The 18806-nt window shown below is 36.5% G+C and overlaps 1 protein-coding gene across 3 annotated transcripts in view; it reads left to right on the top strand.

The window, feature by feature from the left end:
• The window catches only part of DLG2 (discs large MAGUK scaffold protein 2), a 2171029-nt gene that overhangs the window by 491942 nt on the left and 1660281 nt on the right, over positions 1 to 18806 (top strand). The window contains exon 6 of one of the 3 annotated variants that reach the window (XM_025355443.1): positions 740 to 814. The exons of the other annotated variants lie outside the window; for them this stretch is intronic. Within the exon in view, the coding sequence (XP_025211228.1) occupies positions 740 to 814 (75 nt within the window). The remainder of the gene's footprint in view (positions 1 to 739; positions 815 to 18806) is intronic. 3 annotated transcript variants of the gene reach the window in all.

Here is an 18806-nt window from a genome sequence, read left to right as displayed (position 1 = left end):
GACTAATCAGTTTTCGTTATCAAAGGGGTGGAGCAGTATTGTTGGTGAAAGTAAAGCACTGTATTATTTTTAAAAGCCCATTCGAAGTAAATTTACAGGAATTACAACAAACGTATAACAGTTAACTAGAGATAAATATCTTTTGTAGAAAGAAGTGCCTAGAAAATGACTTAGAATGTCAAACTTTTGACTTCTTGGGAAAATTGTTTTATTTCTCTGCACTTCAGTTTTTGATGTGATAAGAAGGCCTCTAAGATCTGTCCCTTTCAACCCAACATTCTGGAGTTCTATGAAACACTCTAGAGAGAATCACCATCACTAGCTTATAGTCTGGAAACAGAGACAAATAAACAGTCATTCTATACCTTTACTCATGTGATTTCACAGGAGTACAGCATGTATCAGGGTTGATTAGGAGCCTGGAAGAGAACAGTCAACCTATGGGTTGTAAGAGTTCTCAGGTGGTTGGTATTGAAGCCTGGAAGGTCATATGCTGAGACAGCCTGGTGCCAAAAATGTAGTCTTTAGAGTAATAAAAAAGGAAAAGGATAATTTCTTATCCTTTGATAAGAGTAGAAATTATGTACCTAGTTTTCTGCAGCATTGCACCAACAAAGCATTCTCTCTCTGCTATGATTATAAATAAGGTAATAAACATTGATAATAAACATGTCAGCTAGTATATATACATACTGGCACATAATAAATTGAATATAATATCATTTTTACTTATTTGCAGCAAAACCAAGGCAGATGCCCAGCCCAGAATTGTTCAGTGGAAGCCCCTGCTTGGATGCCTGTCCACCACTGTACTGTAAGTTTGATTATTCCAAGATTGGCCAGATTGAAGGATAAATGTTTTTATATTTTGGAATAATCTTAGTGGAATGAGCCAGAATGCTCTCTGAAATTTTGGAGTAGAGCAAATATTTTGCAAGGAGAAAGAATAACCTTTCAGAAAGCTTTGCATTATAAAAAATACCAGTGATTAGGGATTCCATGCATTTTGTCAGAGTCAGGATAACTTGGAAAGGATTACTTTAAATGGGTTATTGATGAGTTAGAGTTGGAAGGTCATTAAAATGAATATATTTGCACATATATTTTTCAGGATAGCTGCATATTCAGCAATATTTGATTTTAGATGCCTTGAAGAAGGATGCTTTCTCTTTTGTCACTGTGTCAACTGCTTAATAGTGATGAGCACACAAACTTGCAATTTTCAAGTCTTCCTGGTGTAATAATAGTCTCTGCATTTGCGTAATATCTTCTACCAGAGAATTTTCCAGTGCCTTAGAAACAAACAGGTACTATGTCATTATCCTTGTGCTACAGATGGGAGATTTAAATGTAAAGGGAGTAAGAATAGTGCATCAATTGTAGCGCTGGGAACAGATCCCAGACATCCTACCTCTCCTTTCATGTACTCATGCTAGTACTCTATGCTCTGAAGGGTGTGAAGAAAGTGGCTGAATGTATGATATTCTGTAATACATGGATTGCCTAAAAGAAATGACAGTGATAGCTCTTGGAATTATGTATACTGTAAATGACAGTTTGGCTCTCGTGAAATAATTTGTGTGTGATGGAAATAAGAAATTCGAAAGTTACCTTTTGGACATTCTCATTTGACTCCTCTTGTAGGCAATGGAAAAGTAATGTGTGGAGCTTCCTAAATATCCTTATCTATTGTTGAGGTACTGGGTGCCGAAAGATACGACTGGACTAACATAGCATGTCTTACAACTATGTTAGCAGTAAGCCTGGTGGAACCTGATTTTCACTCAGATTGTGTAAGAGATTAAGTTTTTCCCTCAGTTTTTGTTTATCTGTGGCAGGAAGAGAAAGTGGGATCACCTTTAGTGAAGGAGAGATGATGATGCTAAATTTTGGAGGTATTCTTGCTGTGCAGAGGGAGCCCAGACATGCTGGAGACTCAGAGAATAAAAATGTTAACATTTTGAGCAGATGGTCAGAGGAGAGTACATGCTTAGGGACTACTTATGATAGAGAAAGGAAGTGGTTTTTCTGTTTTTGTTTTTGTTTTTTATTTTTGAGACAGAGTTTTACTCTGTTGCCCAGGCTGGAGTGTAGTGGCATGATCTTGGCTCACTGCAGCCTCTGCCTCCCGAGCTCAAGTGATTCTTGTGCCTTGGCCTCCCCAGGTAGCTGGGATTACAGGTGCATGCCACCAAGCCCAGCTAAATTTTTTTTGTATTTTTGGTAGATATGAGATTTTTCCCTGTTGAACAGGCTGATCTTGAACTGAGAAAGGATGTGTTTTAATAATTTTATTATTTGTTCATAAATAGAACACTTCTTTTATTGTATCCTCGATGATATCATTTCATAATTACTGATTCCTACATCTGTTTCTCCATGGAGACAATGTATTCTTTGGGGTCCTGGTATATCCACAGCTAGTAAAATCCCTGGTACATGGCAGAAATTCTGGGAAGTTAAGTTTCAATGAGTGAATATCCTATATGTTGATTTTTCTCTTTAGTAAGTTTTTAAAAATTATTTTACAGCTCTAAGATTTCTTGGTAAAGAGGATTAATAATGGTATTTTACCATCTTAGACTGGTAGTTTCTATTTCTCCTCTTCATTGTTCTTCAACACTTTTCTCTTAAGAGAATACCATAGAATACATGTTTTCAGGAATTTTGTTTTCAAGCTACAAAATTTAGTAATTTCATTCAGCTGTGTCTAGTACCATGCCAATTGCTAGAAATATAAACATGAATAAGGTAGTAATCCTATGTAAATCAAATACACTCATATATAACATCAATAAGAATTTCTGATCCTTTAATATACTGATAATTTAAGCCCAAAATATTAATATAAGAACTTTCACATTTTATTACTTTGTGCAGTCTTGTTGCAAGGAAATGCATGACTAGGATTCTGTCTTTTGAATTATTATAAATTGTTCATCCTTCATTATTCCCTTGGAGTTGAACCCCTTGGGATCTGGGAATCCCAGATTAGGTCCTAGTTCTATTGTAGAACCTTAGGAACAAATAAACAACTACATTTAAGACTCTTCCTGAAGATCACAAGTCAGAGTGCCAGCATTAAAGTCTTATTCTCAGTGCTATGGTCAGGTGAGAGAACAGAAAGTAGATGTTTCTTTTTCATTTCTGTCATAGAACTGGGGGCTATTGATTTCAGAAATTTCCTTTGCTATTTACATAAAAGTAATTATATCTCCCAGTGAAATACATATTTTCTGAAGGAGCTGTGCAGCACATACTGATCTGCTTTCTCTGCAGAGAACCCCCAGTCCACAGAGGTGTGCTCCCAGTGGTCATGTTTAGATTACGTGAGCCTGCCCCTGGCCAGGACTGACTGATCCAGGGCATAGACATTTGATTCCAGCAGGACCAGTTGAAATTTTTTCATGGGAATTTGAAATTTGTAATGGAGATATACCAAATACTGGTAATCATCAATATTGAATGAATCATATGAGAGAATAGTTTGGAAAAAGTTACGTGAACCTCAGTTGCTTAGACCTCTAAAGCTGCTTTGTATCTGCCCGTCTTAGGTATTATGTACTCAAAAGTCTCTTGGATTCTGTGAAATGGTCTCAATAACTTGTTAATAATCAATGTGACTTCTTTCTCAATTACTTAGTTTTTTAAAAATTTATTTATTTTTGATAGGGTTTGTTCTTTGATTTACTTGCAACCAAAAAGAAAAAGAAAATAGTTTAATACTACTAGTCAGCAATGTTTATTAAGTCTCCCCTAGAGCTAGTGTAATAAGTAGTAGCCTCAGAAAAAAAGCACTAACACTGGGATTTTGATAATTTATGATCTATTTATTTCAAATATCTGACTGTAGACAACACTTGGGTATATTTAAAACATGATGAAATAATTTGACAATAACTTAATTCACCTTATAGAATAAAAAATATTGGCAGTCGAGTCTACAATTAACATACACATTTATATAACCAAAAACTATGTATGATATGTATGGAATTCTGGTATTAATATTCATTTGATCATGTCTCCGGAAATAGTGAAAATCTTTGCCTTGTGCTTAAGAGAAGTCTTGGCTGTCTTAAATTCTCCAAGGACTGAAGCAAGTTATAAATAAATTAATACATACTTACATGCCTAATAAATTGATAGTCTCTATTATCCTTGTGCATTTTTCAAATTCAGTTTATTCTTTCCTACATTCCTTTCTCCACTGTCCTATTCTTGCTCTTTGTTGTTCTATTCTGGAATGATTGTATCCTCATAATTAGGCTTTATTACATTTTGCAAAAAAGCCTTGGTTTTCATGTATGTATTTGCCCCAAGTTCATTTTGAGTGCAGAGCTTTTATCATTGGATTTCTGACTTCTCCAGATTGCTTTGCAAATGTCTGTCACCAGTTACATATTGCCTTGACAATGGCGTCTATTAACTATTTGTTCTCTCTCTTCCTGGATGGTTTTTTAAAATTTTTTAAATTTTTTTTTTTAGACTCGTCCTTTTAGTAGTAACTATAATGTACAGATTGGGGTTCGAACAGAAAAGAAATTTTACTCCCTAATAATTATTTAGAAACATAGACATAATTAAACTTTCTGATTACATGAAATATCTTTTCCCTAGTGAAAAGTGTGCCAGTTTAATTGTTTCTCCCCCATGTGTGGCTATATTAATCACTAGAATGATAGCCTTCCTTACCCTTACATTTTGAATTTAAATTGATTATATGCCTTATTGGTTTGTATGACCATGAATATGAACACAGTAGCTACCTGAGCTTCTGCCATCTGCAAACAATTGAGAAGATGTCCACAGGTTCTAGGACTCAGCTGAAGAAAGATAGCTCTCTGAATCTGAGTGAACTAGGCTAAGAATTAGCATTTGGCACTTGTAATTAAAGAATTTTAGATTTGACCAGCTGTAAGAAGCTTCAGTGGCTGCTGCATTTTAGAGCATGTTTGTGAACCACTCAGTATGGCTATGGCCCATGCATGGATTTAATCATTTTGAGGAATATCCCCAAACCCAATTCTGAATCTCCTCAATTCTTAGTTATTAGGTATACTCAGAAATGGCTGTAATGTGTGATTTTATCAATTAGACATACAAAATATAAATACACATGATTTGGCTACAAAAATTCTTTTTCGTTGCACATTTGCACACCCCTTAGTTACTGGAAATTAATGCTAGGAAAAGAGTTTCTAAAAGCTAAGTTGACTGCTATCCATTGCTATATCTGTATGTTTCTATCACTATATAATACTATCAGCAGATATGTGACATTTTCAAATGTAAGCATTTATAAATTAGAACACTGAATTCTGAGTATGTCAACTCTTATTTACTTATTCAAGAAGTAGTTACTGAACATGTATTTTAACTGACCCTTGGATTTCTCAATGTATAGCAGAAAACAATATGTATAAATAAATCATAATTATACTTGGCAACACATTATTTAATAATGGTCTATAAAAAGCACTATAAATTTTCCAAATGGGAAGTTGCCTTAAGATGGATTTTGGAAGACAAAAGATGCAATATTTGGTCATAGTTAAGGGTACCCCCTTTAGAATTGAATGAGATTTGTGTTAAAGTATTAACTCTTCCACTAGTCAGTGGAAAGAGTAAAGTATTACTCTTCTCCTAGTAAGCTGTATGACCTTGGACAATTTACCTAATCTGAGTTTATGTACACAACAGGATATTTTGATATTTACATGAAATAATGCATAGTAAGTGTTAACATAGCACCTGGCACATAGTTAAGTGCTTAGTAATTGCTAGAAGGAAAGAAAGAAAAGGATAGGTCATTCCAGAAGGGAGTGCATGGGGCAGGATAAATTGGTGAGAAAGAGTGTAAAAAACAGACAATAACCCCATACTAAATCATGGGTACTCATTTAGACCTATTTAGGAGAATCTTTTCTGGAAAAAGGTTCTAGGAGCTAATGTACAACTCTTTAAGACTTTGAAAGCAGAATCTTGCGATTCTTGGGGAAAAAAAAAAACCTTTTTGTTCTCTGACAGGCAGGAACCGATGATATAGGAGTGTCATATTAATGAGAGCTATTTATATTCTCAGTCATTTTCATTTTTGTTTGTATACAGCCATTTTCAAGGAGTGGGGCCAGGATTTCCTTTTCGTTTAAAAACACTTTAACATCTTCCTACTATGTGTCTCTGGATTATGAAAGTAATTTCTTTCTTTCATGGGAAATCAGTAAAAACAGATGCTTCTCTTAGAAACCAGAGGAGATGTTCTTTTAAAGTGTTAATTGTTCCAGCATGCCTTCCGAGACTGCCTCACATTACCCACAGTCAGGATCATTCAATCTAATTGAAACCAGTTAATACAATGTGCACAAGCTATTCTGCAGTAATCCTAAAGGTTTTTTTTCTTCTTCTTTTTTTTGTAGCTCCTCCCAACCCTTTTGTTCCCAGAATGCATTGTGTGACCTAATTTGGTATACACCCTACATAAATACCCAGACCATGGCACTCAGAAGCATCTAACCCAGTTATAAAATAGTGTTGTGTCTGCTCTCTGGGTGTTTCCAGAGCTTCCGTAAAGATAGCACCCTCTGGACTAACTCTGCGGCTGGGAAATTAGACCCAGAATGGCTTTGAAGAGTTCTTTTTCCAAAGACTACATACAATTTTTATTTTTTAGGGCAAGGTTTTCATGCTATCAGCAGTCCCCTTATAAATTGAAGCCAGGATATTATCAGATGATCATAGCTTTAGGAAAATTGCAGAAAATTGCAGCGTACAGGAACTTAAATTGGTGGGCAGTGGGATTAGAGTACATTTGGCCATATGGGTGGTAGCCATAGGATTGGAAAAGAATCCAGAGGGGAAATTATCTCAGAAAAGGCATGATGTACTTTAAGAAATGTGAGTTCTGTGGAGTGTCTCTAATTTCATTTTTGCTGTAGTCAGGGGCTCTTAATCAATGAAAGTACAAAGAAGATGAGCTTGATAGAATGGATATGTTGCTCTTTTCCCCAAGCTCTGCCCCTTATCGTATTTTAAACTTACACCGTTTCCTCTCTAGTTTTAAAGACTCTGCTGGGAACGGCAATACTCATATAAAATAATTTTGTTACACTGATCTTTGAAATATGCCCAGAAAGGGAACCCACAGTATTTATGGAGGGGGGCATTGGTTCATGGGAAAGATGAAAGGGCACTCCCAGTGTGCACACATAAAACCTACACAGTAAATAAAACAGAAGACACATAGACATGTGTTCAGCATGCCCTGAGCAAAGAAATGGAGGATGCAAGCCCTAAGGTTGCTGGCAAGATCTGCGAAACTAAATGGAGGAATAGTGAATAGGCACACAGTAAAATTGAGGTCATCAAAGTTTATGCTTAGTGTCCCCAGCTTCCTCTTTCTGTAATTTTTAATATTTTCCCTAGAATTTCCTCTTTATTCAACTTGACTGATTTGGGGACCTCAGTATTCACTCGCCTCTTTCTACTTTCTCTCTTTTTTTTGCCATTCAACCAAAGATCTGATAGAACACAGAATGAATATAAAACTTTATGACATTCTTCCTATGAGTATTTGGGATGTTTTTGTTTGTGTATCTCTTATTGTTGTTTTCCATCAGTTTTTGTTTTGTTTTGTTTTGTTTTGTTTGTTTTTTTTAATGCTCTAACAGGTTCTCTGGAATATATTTCACGTACCATACAATTCACCCATTTGTAGTATACAATTCAATGATTGTTAGTTCTTTCACAGAGTTGTACAACTGTCACTCTCATCAATTTTGGGACATTTCTGGGACATTTTCATGACCCTAAAAGAAACCTCACACCCATTAGCAGTCACTTCCCATTCTCCTCCCAGCTCTTATAAATCACTAATCTACTTTCTGTTTCTATGGATTTGCCCTTTCTAGATATTTCCTATAAGTGGAAGTATGTAATATGCAGCCTTTGTGACCGGCTTTTTTCACTTAGCCTAATGTTTCCAAGGTTCATCGATGTTGTACCATGCATTATTTTTCATTATATGGGTATACCTTATTTTGTTTATCCATTCATCAGTTGATAGACATTTGAATTGTTTCCACTTTTTGATGTTATGAATAATGCTACTATGAATATTTTTGTGCAAGTTTTTGCATGGACATGTACTTTCAATTCTCTTGGGTATATGCCTAGGAGTGAAATTTTTGGGTCATATGCTAACTCTATGTTTAATTTTTTGAGGCACTGTCAAACTGTTTCCCATAACATTTGAACCATTTTACATTCCTTCTAGCAATATATGAAGGTTTTAATTTTTCTACAGTTTCACAAACACTCTTTATTACCTATATTTTGTATTATAACAATCCTAATAGGTGTCAGGTAGTATCTCATTTTGGTTTTGATTTTGAATTATCTATTGATTAGTGATGTCACCATGTTTTCATGTACTTGTTACCATTTATCTTCTTTGTCAAAATGTCTATTAAGATTCTTCACCTATTTTTTAATGCTTTTGTCTTTTTATTATTGAGTTGTAAGGGTTCTTTATATGTTCTGGTTATTAGTCCCTTCTCAGATATGTGATTTGCAGATATTTTCTCCTGTTCTGTGGGTTATCTTTTTACTTTTTGGTAATGGCATTTGAAGCATAACATTTCTACATTTTGATAAAGTCTAATTTATCTTTTTTTGGTCATCTGTATTTTTGATGCTATATCTGAAAAGGCTTGGCATAACCCAAGGTCACAAAGATTTCCTTCTACATTTTCTTTGAAAAGTTTTATAGTTTTAGCTTTTGCATTTAGGTCTGTCATCAATTTTGAGTTAGTCTTTATATATAGTATATATGGATATCCAAGTGTCCCGGCATCATTTGTTGAAAAATCTATTCCTTCCTCCATCGAGTTGTCTCTTCCCTTCTGTTGAAAATCAACTGACTGTAACTATAACTGTCTATTTATGGACTTTCAACTCTGTTTGAGTAATCTTTGTGTCTATCCTTTGCCAGTGCCACACTGTCTTGACTACTGTAGCTTTGTAGTAAGTTTGAAATTTGGTAATGTGAGATGCCAACTCTGTTCTTTTCCAAGATTGTTTTGGCTATTCTGGGTCCCTTGCATTTTTACATGCATTTTAGGATTAGCTTATGAATTTCTGCAAAAACCCTGCTGGGATTTTTATAGAGAGTTCATTGACTCTGTAGATCAATTTGAGGAATATTGCTTTGTTTATCAATATTAAATCTTCTGATCCATGAATGTCCTTCCATTTATTTGGGTCTTCTTTAAATTTTTCTAAAATGTTTTATAGTTTTTGGGATACAAGTTTTGCCCTTCTTTTGCTAAATTTAATCCAAAGTATTTTATTCTTTTCAATGCTATTGTAAACAAAGTTGTTTTCTTAAATCCACTTTTTCATTGGTCATTCTAGTGTATGGAAATAAAATCAGCTTTTGTTAATTGATCTTGTATCAGCAACCTTACAAACTTACTAGTTCTAATAGCTTTTTAGATAATTTAGTGGGATTTTATATATACTATATGAGACTATGTCATGTGCAAATAGAGTAAGTTTTACTTCTTCCTTTTTAATCTGGATGCCTTTTATTTAATTTTCTTGCCCAACTGATGTGGCTAGAATTTTCAGTACAGTATTAAATAGAATTTGTACGAGCAGACCTCCTTGACTTTAGATGGCAAGTATTCAGTCTTTCATCACTGAACATGATGTTAACTGTCCAAATTTTTGTAGATGTCCTTTATCAAGTTGAGGAAGTTCCCTTAATTACTAATGTTGGTTGTTTTTATTATGAAAGGGAAATTTTTGTTTGTTTCTTTTGATGTTTGTTTTTAATTCTTAAAACTTTCATTTGCTAAAATAATGTATTGGCTTTCTATTTAGAATATTAAGAAGTCCTTTTCTAGGATTCCTGAGAGCATAATCTACCTACTCATAATCCATGCCTGACTTTCTCTGGGCTATTTTTCTGTAACACAGCACCATTAAAGATTCTGGGTTGCACATTTCTTGCAAGTGTTTAAAATACTTTCACAGACTTTATATTTACTCTGGATTGAATAGGGAACATATTCTTACCTTGTTTGACAGATAAGGAAACTGAACGCAGAGAAGTAAAATAACTTATTTTGGCATCATATCATCAGCACGTAGGGGAGCCAGAATGAGTTCTTTGGATTCCCAATTTGGCTCTGTTTCTGATATTGTTTACTATCTCTATAGGAAAATTGATGCTCCTGAGTTTGCTGTAAAAATGATGAATTTAGAAGAGGCTGTTTTTATTAGCTATTCTTTGTATCATGGAGGATGCCACATGGATTCTATGCATTGCAGTTTGACAATATTGGAGTGTTGAACAACCATCTCGGCAGCCACAAAAGCACATTTGAAGGTCTTTCTTCACAGTATCGTTGGAACTGCTAATCTCATCTTACTTATTTGGAGAAGACCATCTATATAGCCACTGTATAAAGAGGGTTACAAGACTGACTATTTAGAAATTCAGCATGACTTACCGTTCAGAACTGAAGGAATTTTAATAATGGGCTTTTTTTAAGGGGTTGCTAGGCTCTACCTTTCTGCTTCTTGGTTTCATCCTTTGTTGCAGTAATTGAATATGAAATGTTCTCCCAGAGATGGTCCCATGACCATCTCATGAGACCATTTGGTCTCATGACCAAATGTATGCTACAGCATTATTTTTTAACAGGTTTGTACAAGGCTACTAACAGAATATGGTGATTCAATAATTTGTTAGCTAGGGGAGTACAAAATGCCATAATGGAATGGATTCATAGTTTTTCCAATTCAAGAGTTCTGTTTCTGTGTCTAAAAAAGTCCCTGGAAGAATGGAGTATTTATTCTCTCTAACATCAGCTTACAGGAGCTTGGGCTGTACACAATATTTTACTTATTTAATACCCAAAAATCTCAATTATGTAGCATAAACTGAGAAATACTAAAAATGGCATTGAAGTGGACTAAATCAGTATTTCAGTGCTCACAACTAATTTACTGATAACTTATTTTATGATTTTACTGTATTCTTAATATTTCTTAGGCATACATGTTTGAACATGAGAGACCCATAATGCCTTACAGAGACTTTTCAGCTATGTCTCACATAATCATGGCATTTTATTACCTAACCCAGTAGAAAATCCAGGTAATGAGAGCAGGTGTATGGAAATTCCAGAGAGGACATTGCTGAAGCCTGCTATATTGGCAGTCAAGAGAAGTGGCATCTGACAGTGAGCAAAGAAAGAAGTGTTAAAAGCAGTAACAAGCTCTTACACTCTATCAGATAATTTGGTTGTGGGTCACTGGAATATTACAACCTTATATCTTGACTGACATTCGTAAATGTTGGTCATGAGTCAACACATAAAAAACTAAAATTATTTCAAAAGCTGTTTTGGAGAAGACATCAGAATTACCTTTGTGTCTTCTAACTGTAGCTACCAAAAACATTTGCAAATTAAAAAATCATTCAAAATACAAAAATATATAATGCTCCAATAACCTTAATTCTCGGGAAGATTCAAATTTATGAGCCTCTCTTTGACAGTTCTTAGATGACCAGATGGCCGGCACGTTTCAGTTTACATAAACTCTCAGAGTAGCAGATTTTTCTCTTCTCTAACATAAGTAACTGAGGCATTGGCTTGAGTTTGTGGTGGAGACGGTAGTGGTGTTGAAGGAAGGAGAGACTTATGGCAAAGCAGAGAGCCCTGGTAATATGTGCAAGGAGATTTGCCTTGGGTGGTGTACTGTTACTGGTTATTAACAGTGCATTGACATGTACTAGCATTACTTGGGCTTTTCAGAGTAGATAAACCTTTGTCCTTTTGATCTTTTTGACCATCACTTGAGAAGGGCATACTGCACTGAAGTAAGGACATGAGTTTTGGAGTCAAGCAGAACTTGTTAAAATCGTCTTTTTCTCACCAGCCATATGACCTTTCAATATCTCTTTGCCTTACTTTCCTCATTTATGAAATAAAAATAATAATAATTACCTACCTTGAAAGATTATTTTCAGAATTAGAGACAACATATGTATATGCCTAAATCAGTTCCTGTTGCATAGTAGGTGCTCAATTCATGTTAATTTTATTGTTATGATTATATTATTATTATCAGCACTAGAGAACTCTGAAGATGGTTGCATTTTAAATCTATGTTGCCTCTCAAAGGCACTTGAGCAATGAACTCTCTCACAGCTTGTCTTACTTCCAGTTACCTCAGATAGTGTAAGATATAACTGAAATGTATGGAGTTTAGATGTTTATATGAGTTAATTTACTTAATAAGAGCATAGAATTTATTTTTTTTCTGACAGTGATTTCTTTTACAATTTCTGTATCTTTGAAAGGTATTTCCTAACTCAGAACCATTGCTATATTTCATTTTGGCTACTTGTGTTCGTTAAAAGTATTTTTGGAAAATAGGTTCTAGCCTTTGGTGATGAAGCAGCCTCTAGAAGTGTAAGTGATTGATTTGGTTATGGAGTGCCAGGTAAAGTGCAATTATAATGATTTTTTTCTAGAGACAAAGTAGATGAATGTCTTATGAACTCTCCTGGGCCTCTCTCCCTAACTATCATATTCTCTTTTATCTGGTATTGTTAGATCACTGCAGAACAAACACAGACACCATCAAGTGCTCTTAATTTGGGTATTGGTGGGGCTATTTATAGACCAGCTACAGATATGGAGACATTAATGACAGTTCTTCCAAGCGAATAATCCCACTTGAAAACATTTTATTGCATATATGTCTCTTTAAGGAAGCTTTTCCTACAACATTCAGGAGATGGGTACTTCACACAATTTAATGTTAAAATAGAAGGCCATACAACATATGAACAGGAGTATACTCTTAGTAATAATTATTACAGACTTAAAAATATTTATTCTTTGTGTTTTTCTGTACTTATAAATTATCTATATCAAAAGTAGAAATTCAAGGAAATAACAAAGAAATGTTATTAATGTGCCTGAATTATATAAAACAGATATGGAGGCTTTCTTGTCAATGGCTTCCTTGCATCTGCTTACTGTTCTGACTTTTTGTGCTGCTTTTCTGATTGTGCTCATACTAGGCTCAGACTCGCCTCCTTAGATTTAGCCTCAGGTAGTCCAGGCAGGGAAAGCTATTCCACAAGGCCATGTCTGCAGCTACAGCCAGCTTCCTACTACCAATACAAAGCAGGACTCAATGTCAAACTTCATGAAGCAGCCTCCAGCTACACAAGAGCTCTGCGGATTTGTACAAAATGTTTGGACAAACTTTGGCCCGAAGAAAACTTTTAACAGCACTTGACACAAGAATGGAACATTAATTGCTGTAGCTCCTCAAGGAGGTCCTGTTTGGCAGCAGGCAACATAGTCCTTTACCTGCCTTATAAAATTATAAGCCTAGATTAATGTACTGACTCCCTTGATTCAGCAACAAGAGGCACAACAAATGCATCTAATCAAAATCCCAAACCTGAGAGTGACTGGAGCAGATGGAGAAGGGATAGCAGTGAGGGAAAATATGTATAAACATTTGAATATTTCATTTGCTGATCCATATATTTTCACCTAACTCAGAACAAACACCTAATTAAAATAATTAATGGCATTCACGTCTGAATTGGCTAAACCTATCAACCTATGGTGAAAAAAATAAACATGATAATTGATCTTGAAGGCTATTTCAGTTTATATTTTGTAGAAGCAAAAATTTTGCATAATTTAATATTCACATTTAAATATATCCTCTCTCTAAAGATGCTAATACTCTGTTGAAAGATTCAGTTTGTTTCTGCAATGGATTTGGTCATACACCATTGTTCTTTAAGTTGTATCAGCATTTACATTAAAAAGTTGTACTGTTTATAACTTGGATGCAAAAATGCATTCTGGGCTAAAACTTAATGTCTAAAATCTTTGTCCAAAAGCAGTTTTTTAAAGTACACATGGAATGGCAGTTTTATGACTCTCTGAAAGCTTGAGGTCTATAGGAAGATCTATACAAAACCAAAAAAAGAATCTCATCTAATCCAGTCCCTGTGCATTTGGACAGCACACAGAATCTGGAAAGAAACTGGGCTGTGGAAGGGAATATAATCCTCTCTGTCACCAAACTGGAGAATCAAGGTACTTAGGTTTTATTCTTGGTTACACTATGTGAAGTAGACTGGAAAGAGAATGGACTTTGAAGTCACTCGGTACTGGGTTAAAATCCTATCTTCACTGCTTACTTAATTTGGGAAATGTCTTAACCTCTTTGAGTCATCTCTGTGATTGAATGAGATGATGAAAGTAAAACTGCAGCGCACACTTTCTTCAGTCCTTATGATTTGTAGTTTGAAGCTATTCATTGGTTTCCTATCCATTGATTAGAGTACTTATTCTAGGAGCTTATTTTTAAAGAATGTCTTTCCTTTCGTGTATGTTGCCCAAACATAAAATATTAAGTCAAACAAATGATACAACTAATTCTACTCTACCCCTAAAGAGGGCAAAATATTGCATGCAGTGTAAGGACAATTCACATAATTTTAGAGCAAAGAGAAAATCACCACTTTCCTCCTCCAAAATCCCCAGTCCAGGGACTTTCTTAGCCTTCTGCAGCCTTATACTATGTATACAGAATAAGCTAAAACTGTCTTCAGTCATCATGACCAGACATCTGGTAAGGCTGTGGCCGAGGAGAGCCCTTGGCAACAGAAATATAGCTTTTTGTAGGACACAGGGAAATCTTCTCTTTACAATTGTCTGAAGAAAAAACAATAGAAAAGAGGGAAAATCTTAAATTTCTTGTCCTCACAACTGTTCTCTTGCCCATAGCTAGTTTTTCATTGCAACCATTGTTAAACAGCCTGAGTCTTCTATAGCTCATCACCATTATTCATTTTGCTCATTCAAATCTGTATATACATCTATCTTCCCTCCTTTATTAATTCAATATATATATACAGGGTGCCTGCTATGTCCCAGGTGTGGTTCTGAGAGATGAAGGCAGCTGAGCTTCTGGGTTGGGTGGGGACTTGGAGAACTTTTGTTAGGCTTGATAGTCTGAGGAGGGATCCTAAAATTCCAGATAGTTCCCCACCTGACAGGGCTTTGGGCAAAAATTATGTCTTTCTGATTGATGAGCCCGGATGCCTAAAGAAGGGAACAGAGTCCTGAGGTTTATACTAGAAATCATTCTTATAGGAGAAACTAGAAAAGCACCAGAGACAGGGAGTGGTTTTTAGAAGCAGAACTAGCCTCAGAGAAGAGAGGTGAGAGGAAGTTTGTCTGACAGGCGTTAGGACCCAGGAGGCAAGGGTCAGGATAGATGGGCGAGTCTTGTTTGGGCAACATGACTTTGAGAGTTCCGCTCATGGCACAAGGTCAATCAACTTGTTGTCAGGATCCCGGAGCTGAATGGCTTTCCTCTCTGTCCACTCAAGGCTCAGCCCAGAAGTACAGGAAAAGCAGAAGGTGGTTCCAGGCAAACCAACGCTCCCAACTCCGAAGAGTCGGGCGTTGCTAGCGAGCCCTTTCCCAGAAAGCCTGACACCCATGTCTTTAGTCTGGCAGCCACACTAGTGGCTTTTAACTGGCTGACTGGTGTCCGGTATTTAGCCCCCGAATTCTAAGGAAAAATAGGACAGAATAGCAAGCAAAAGGGGTCTGATGGTAGTCACTGCTTGGCGATAGGCGATAATCCCTTCGTGGTTGCCAAAATGTGTCCCTTCATGGTCACCAAAATGTGTCCCATCTGGGTTGCCAAAATGTGTCTGGAGTTTATTCCTTCCAGTGGGTTCCTGGTCTCGCTGACTTCAAGAATGAAGCCATGGACCTTTGTGGTGAGTGTCACAGCTCTTAAAGATGATGTGTCCGGAGTTTGTTCCTTCAGAGGTGCCTGGAGTTTCTTCCTTCTGGTGGGTTTGTGGTCTCACTGACTTCAGGAGTGAAGCCATGGCCCTTCGCAGTGAGTGTTACAGCTCTTAAAGGTGGCATGTTTGGAGTTGTTTGTTCCTCTCGGTGAGTTTGTGGTCTCACTAACTTGAGGAATGAAGCCGCAGACCCTTGCGGTGAGTGTTACAGCTCATAAAGGTAGTGCAGACCCAAAGAGTGAGCAGCAGCAAGATTTATTGTGAAGAGAGAAAGAACAAAGCTTCCACAGCATGGAAGGGGACCCAAGCAGGTTGCTGCTGCTGGCTCGGGTGGCTAGATTTTATTCCCTTATTTGGCCCTGCCCACATCCTGCTGATTCGTCCACTTTACAGAGCGCTGATTGTTCCATTTTACAGAGTGCTGATTGGTGTGTTTACAATCCTTTAGCTAGACACAAAAGGTCTCCAAGTCCCCACCCAACCCAGAAGCTCAGCTGGCTTCACCTCTCAGCACGAATGAGGGTACAGGTGAAGATGAAGAGAAATGAATTAATTTGAGACATTTGGGAGTAAACATGCCAGGACATGGTGGTGAATTTTATATGGGTGTTGTAAGAGGAAAAGCAGTATCAGGGATTACTCCTAGCTCCCTGGTTTGCATGAAACTGTGTGCAGAAGTGTCACTTACTGAATTTGGGAACTCTGGAAAAGGTTCATTTTAGGTATGCTAGTGGGAGGATAATGAAATCTATTTTGAAAAAGTTAAATTTGAAGAGTCTTTAAGATGAAAGTAGAGATGTCAATTGGCCTGTAAAAAGGGATAGGAGCTGGTACCAGATATTAAATGCAAGGTCAAGGAAAGGATTTTTTTTTTTTTTTCAGAGTGAAAAATGAGCATTTTAAAGAGCTGGTGGGACTGAAAAAACAACTGAATTAAGGACTGAGAAGTGTTCAATAGATTATTCAACAAGAAAGTCATTGTTAGAGTAGTTTCAATAAAGTGGCAGGGATTGAAGAGCAAATAAGAGAATGTTTACAATACAAACATGACTCATTTTATTGTACTTTCACTTTATTGAATTTCACAGATACTGTGTTTTCTACAAATCAAGGATTTGTGACAATCTTGTGTTTAGCAAGTCTATTGGCAACATTTTTCCAACAGCATATGCTCACTTCATGTCTGTCTGTCACATATTGGTAATTCTTGCAATATTTTACACTTTATTATTATTATTATATCTGTTATGGTGATATGTGATCAGTATCTTCAATGTTACTATTATAGTTGGTTTGGGGTGTTATAAAATGTGCCGATATAGGAGCAAGAACTTCACTGATAAAAGTGTGTGTTCTGTCTCCTCCACCAACTGGCCGTTCCCCTCTCTCTGTGTCTCCCCTTGAGCTTCCCTATTTTTTGAGACACAACAATATTGAAATTAGGTCAGGTAATAACCCTACAATGGCCTCTAAGTGTTTAAGTGAAAAGAAGAGTCACACATCTCTCACTTTCAATCAAAAGCTAGAAATGATTAAACTTTGTGAGGAAGGCATGTCGAAAGCCAAGACAGGCTGAAAACTAGGCCTCTTGCACCAAACAGCCAAGTTGTGAATGCAAAGGAAAAGTTCTTGAAGGAAATTAAGAGTGCTACTCCAGTAAACACATGGATGATAAGAGAGTGGAACAACCTTATTGCTGATATGGAGAAAGTTTTAATGGTTTAGATAGATAAAAACAGCCACAACATTCCCTTAAACCAAAGCCTAATCCAGAGCAAGGCCCTAAGTTTCTTTAGTTCTCTGAAGACCAAGAGAAGTAAGGAAGCTACAGAGGAAAAGTTGCAAGCTAGCAGATGTTGCTTCATGAGGTTTAAGGAAAGAAGCCATCCATATTACATAAAAGTGCAAGATGAAGAAGCAAGAGTGGGCATAGAAGCTATAGCGAGTTATCCAGAAGATCTAGCTAAGATCATTGATGAAGGTGGCTACACTAAATAACAGACTTTCAATGTAGGAAAAAAAGTCGTCTATTGGAAGAAGGTGCTACCTAGAACTTTCACAGATAAAGAGGAAAAGTCAGTTCCTGCCTTCAAAACTTCAAAAGACAGGCTGACTCTCTTGTTAGGAACTTAGGGACCTGGTCACTTTAAGTGGAAGCCACTGCTTAATTACCATTCTGAAAATTGTAGGCCCTTAAGAATTATGCTAAATCTACTCTGCCTATTTTCTAGACTTGGAAGAACAAAGCCTGGATGACAGCATGGTTTACTATAGTGCCAATCATAATCCTGAAAGTCCCAGTCCTGAAAGCCATAATTCCAGTGTTGAAATCTCAAAAGATCCAAACCCAAAAAGATTAAAATCTTGAAGTCGAAATCTTGAAAGTTTAATTCTGGGAAAGGGATTATTGAATTTTCAGTTGTATGCAGGATACCTGCATCATATTAGTTGCATCATGGTGGGCAGAACTATCATTACACCTTGTTATTGTCTTTATTTGGAAATTAAGTAAGGTTTGAGATGCAATGGATTCCAAGTTGATAAGGGGTGGAGTTAATGTTAGGCTTCAATGGGCTGAATTAATGGACACCTTGAAACCTGGTCGATATGGTTTGACGGTGTCCCCATCCAAATCTCATCTTGAATTGTAGTTACCATAATTCCCACATGCCATGGGAGGGACCCAGTGGGAGATAATTGAACATGGGGGCAGGTCTTTCCTGTGCTGTTCTTGTGATAGTGAATAAACCTCCTGAGGTCTGATGGTTTTATAACCAAGAGTTTCCCCGCACACGTTCTTTTGCCTGCTGCCATGTAAGACACGCCTTTGCTCCTCCTCACCTTCCATCATGATTGTGAGGCCTCCCCAACCACGTGGAACTATAAGTCCATTAAACCTCATTCCTTTATAAATTACACAGTCTCATGT

Source organism: Theropithecus gelada, chromosome 14 (genome assembly GCF_003255815.1).
Source record: "Theropithecus gelada isolate Dixy chromosome 14, Tgel_1.0, whole genome shotgun sequence".
Classification (NCBI taxonomy): Eukaryota; Metazoa; Chordata; class Mammalia; order Primates; family Cercopithecidae; genus Theropithecus; species Theropithecus gelada.
Note: the sequence above shows the minus strand (reverse complement) of the source record. Positions and strands in the feature narration are given on the sequence as shown.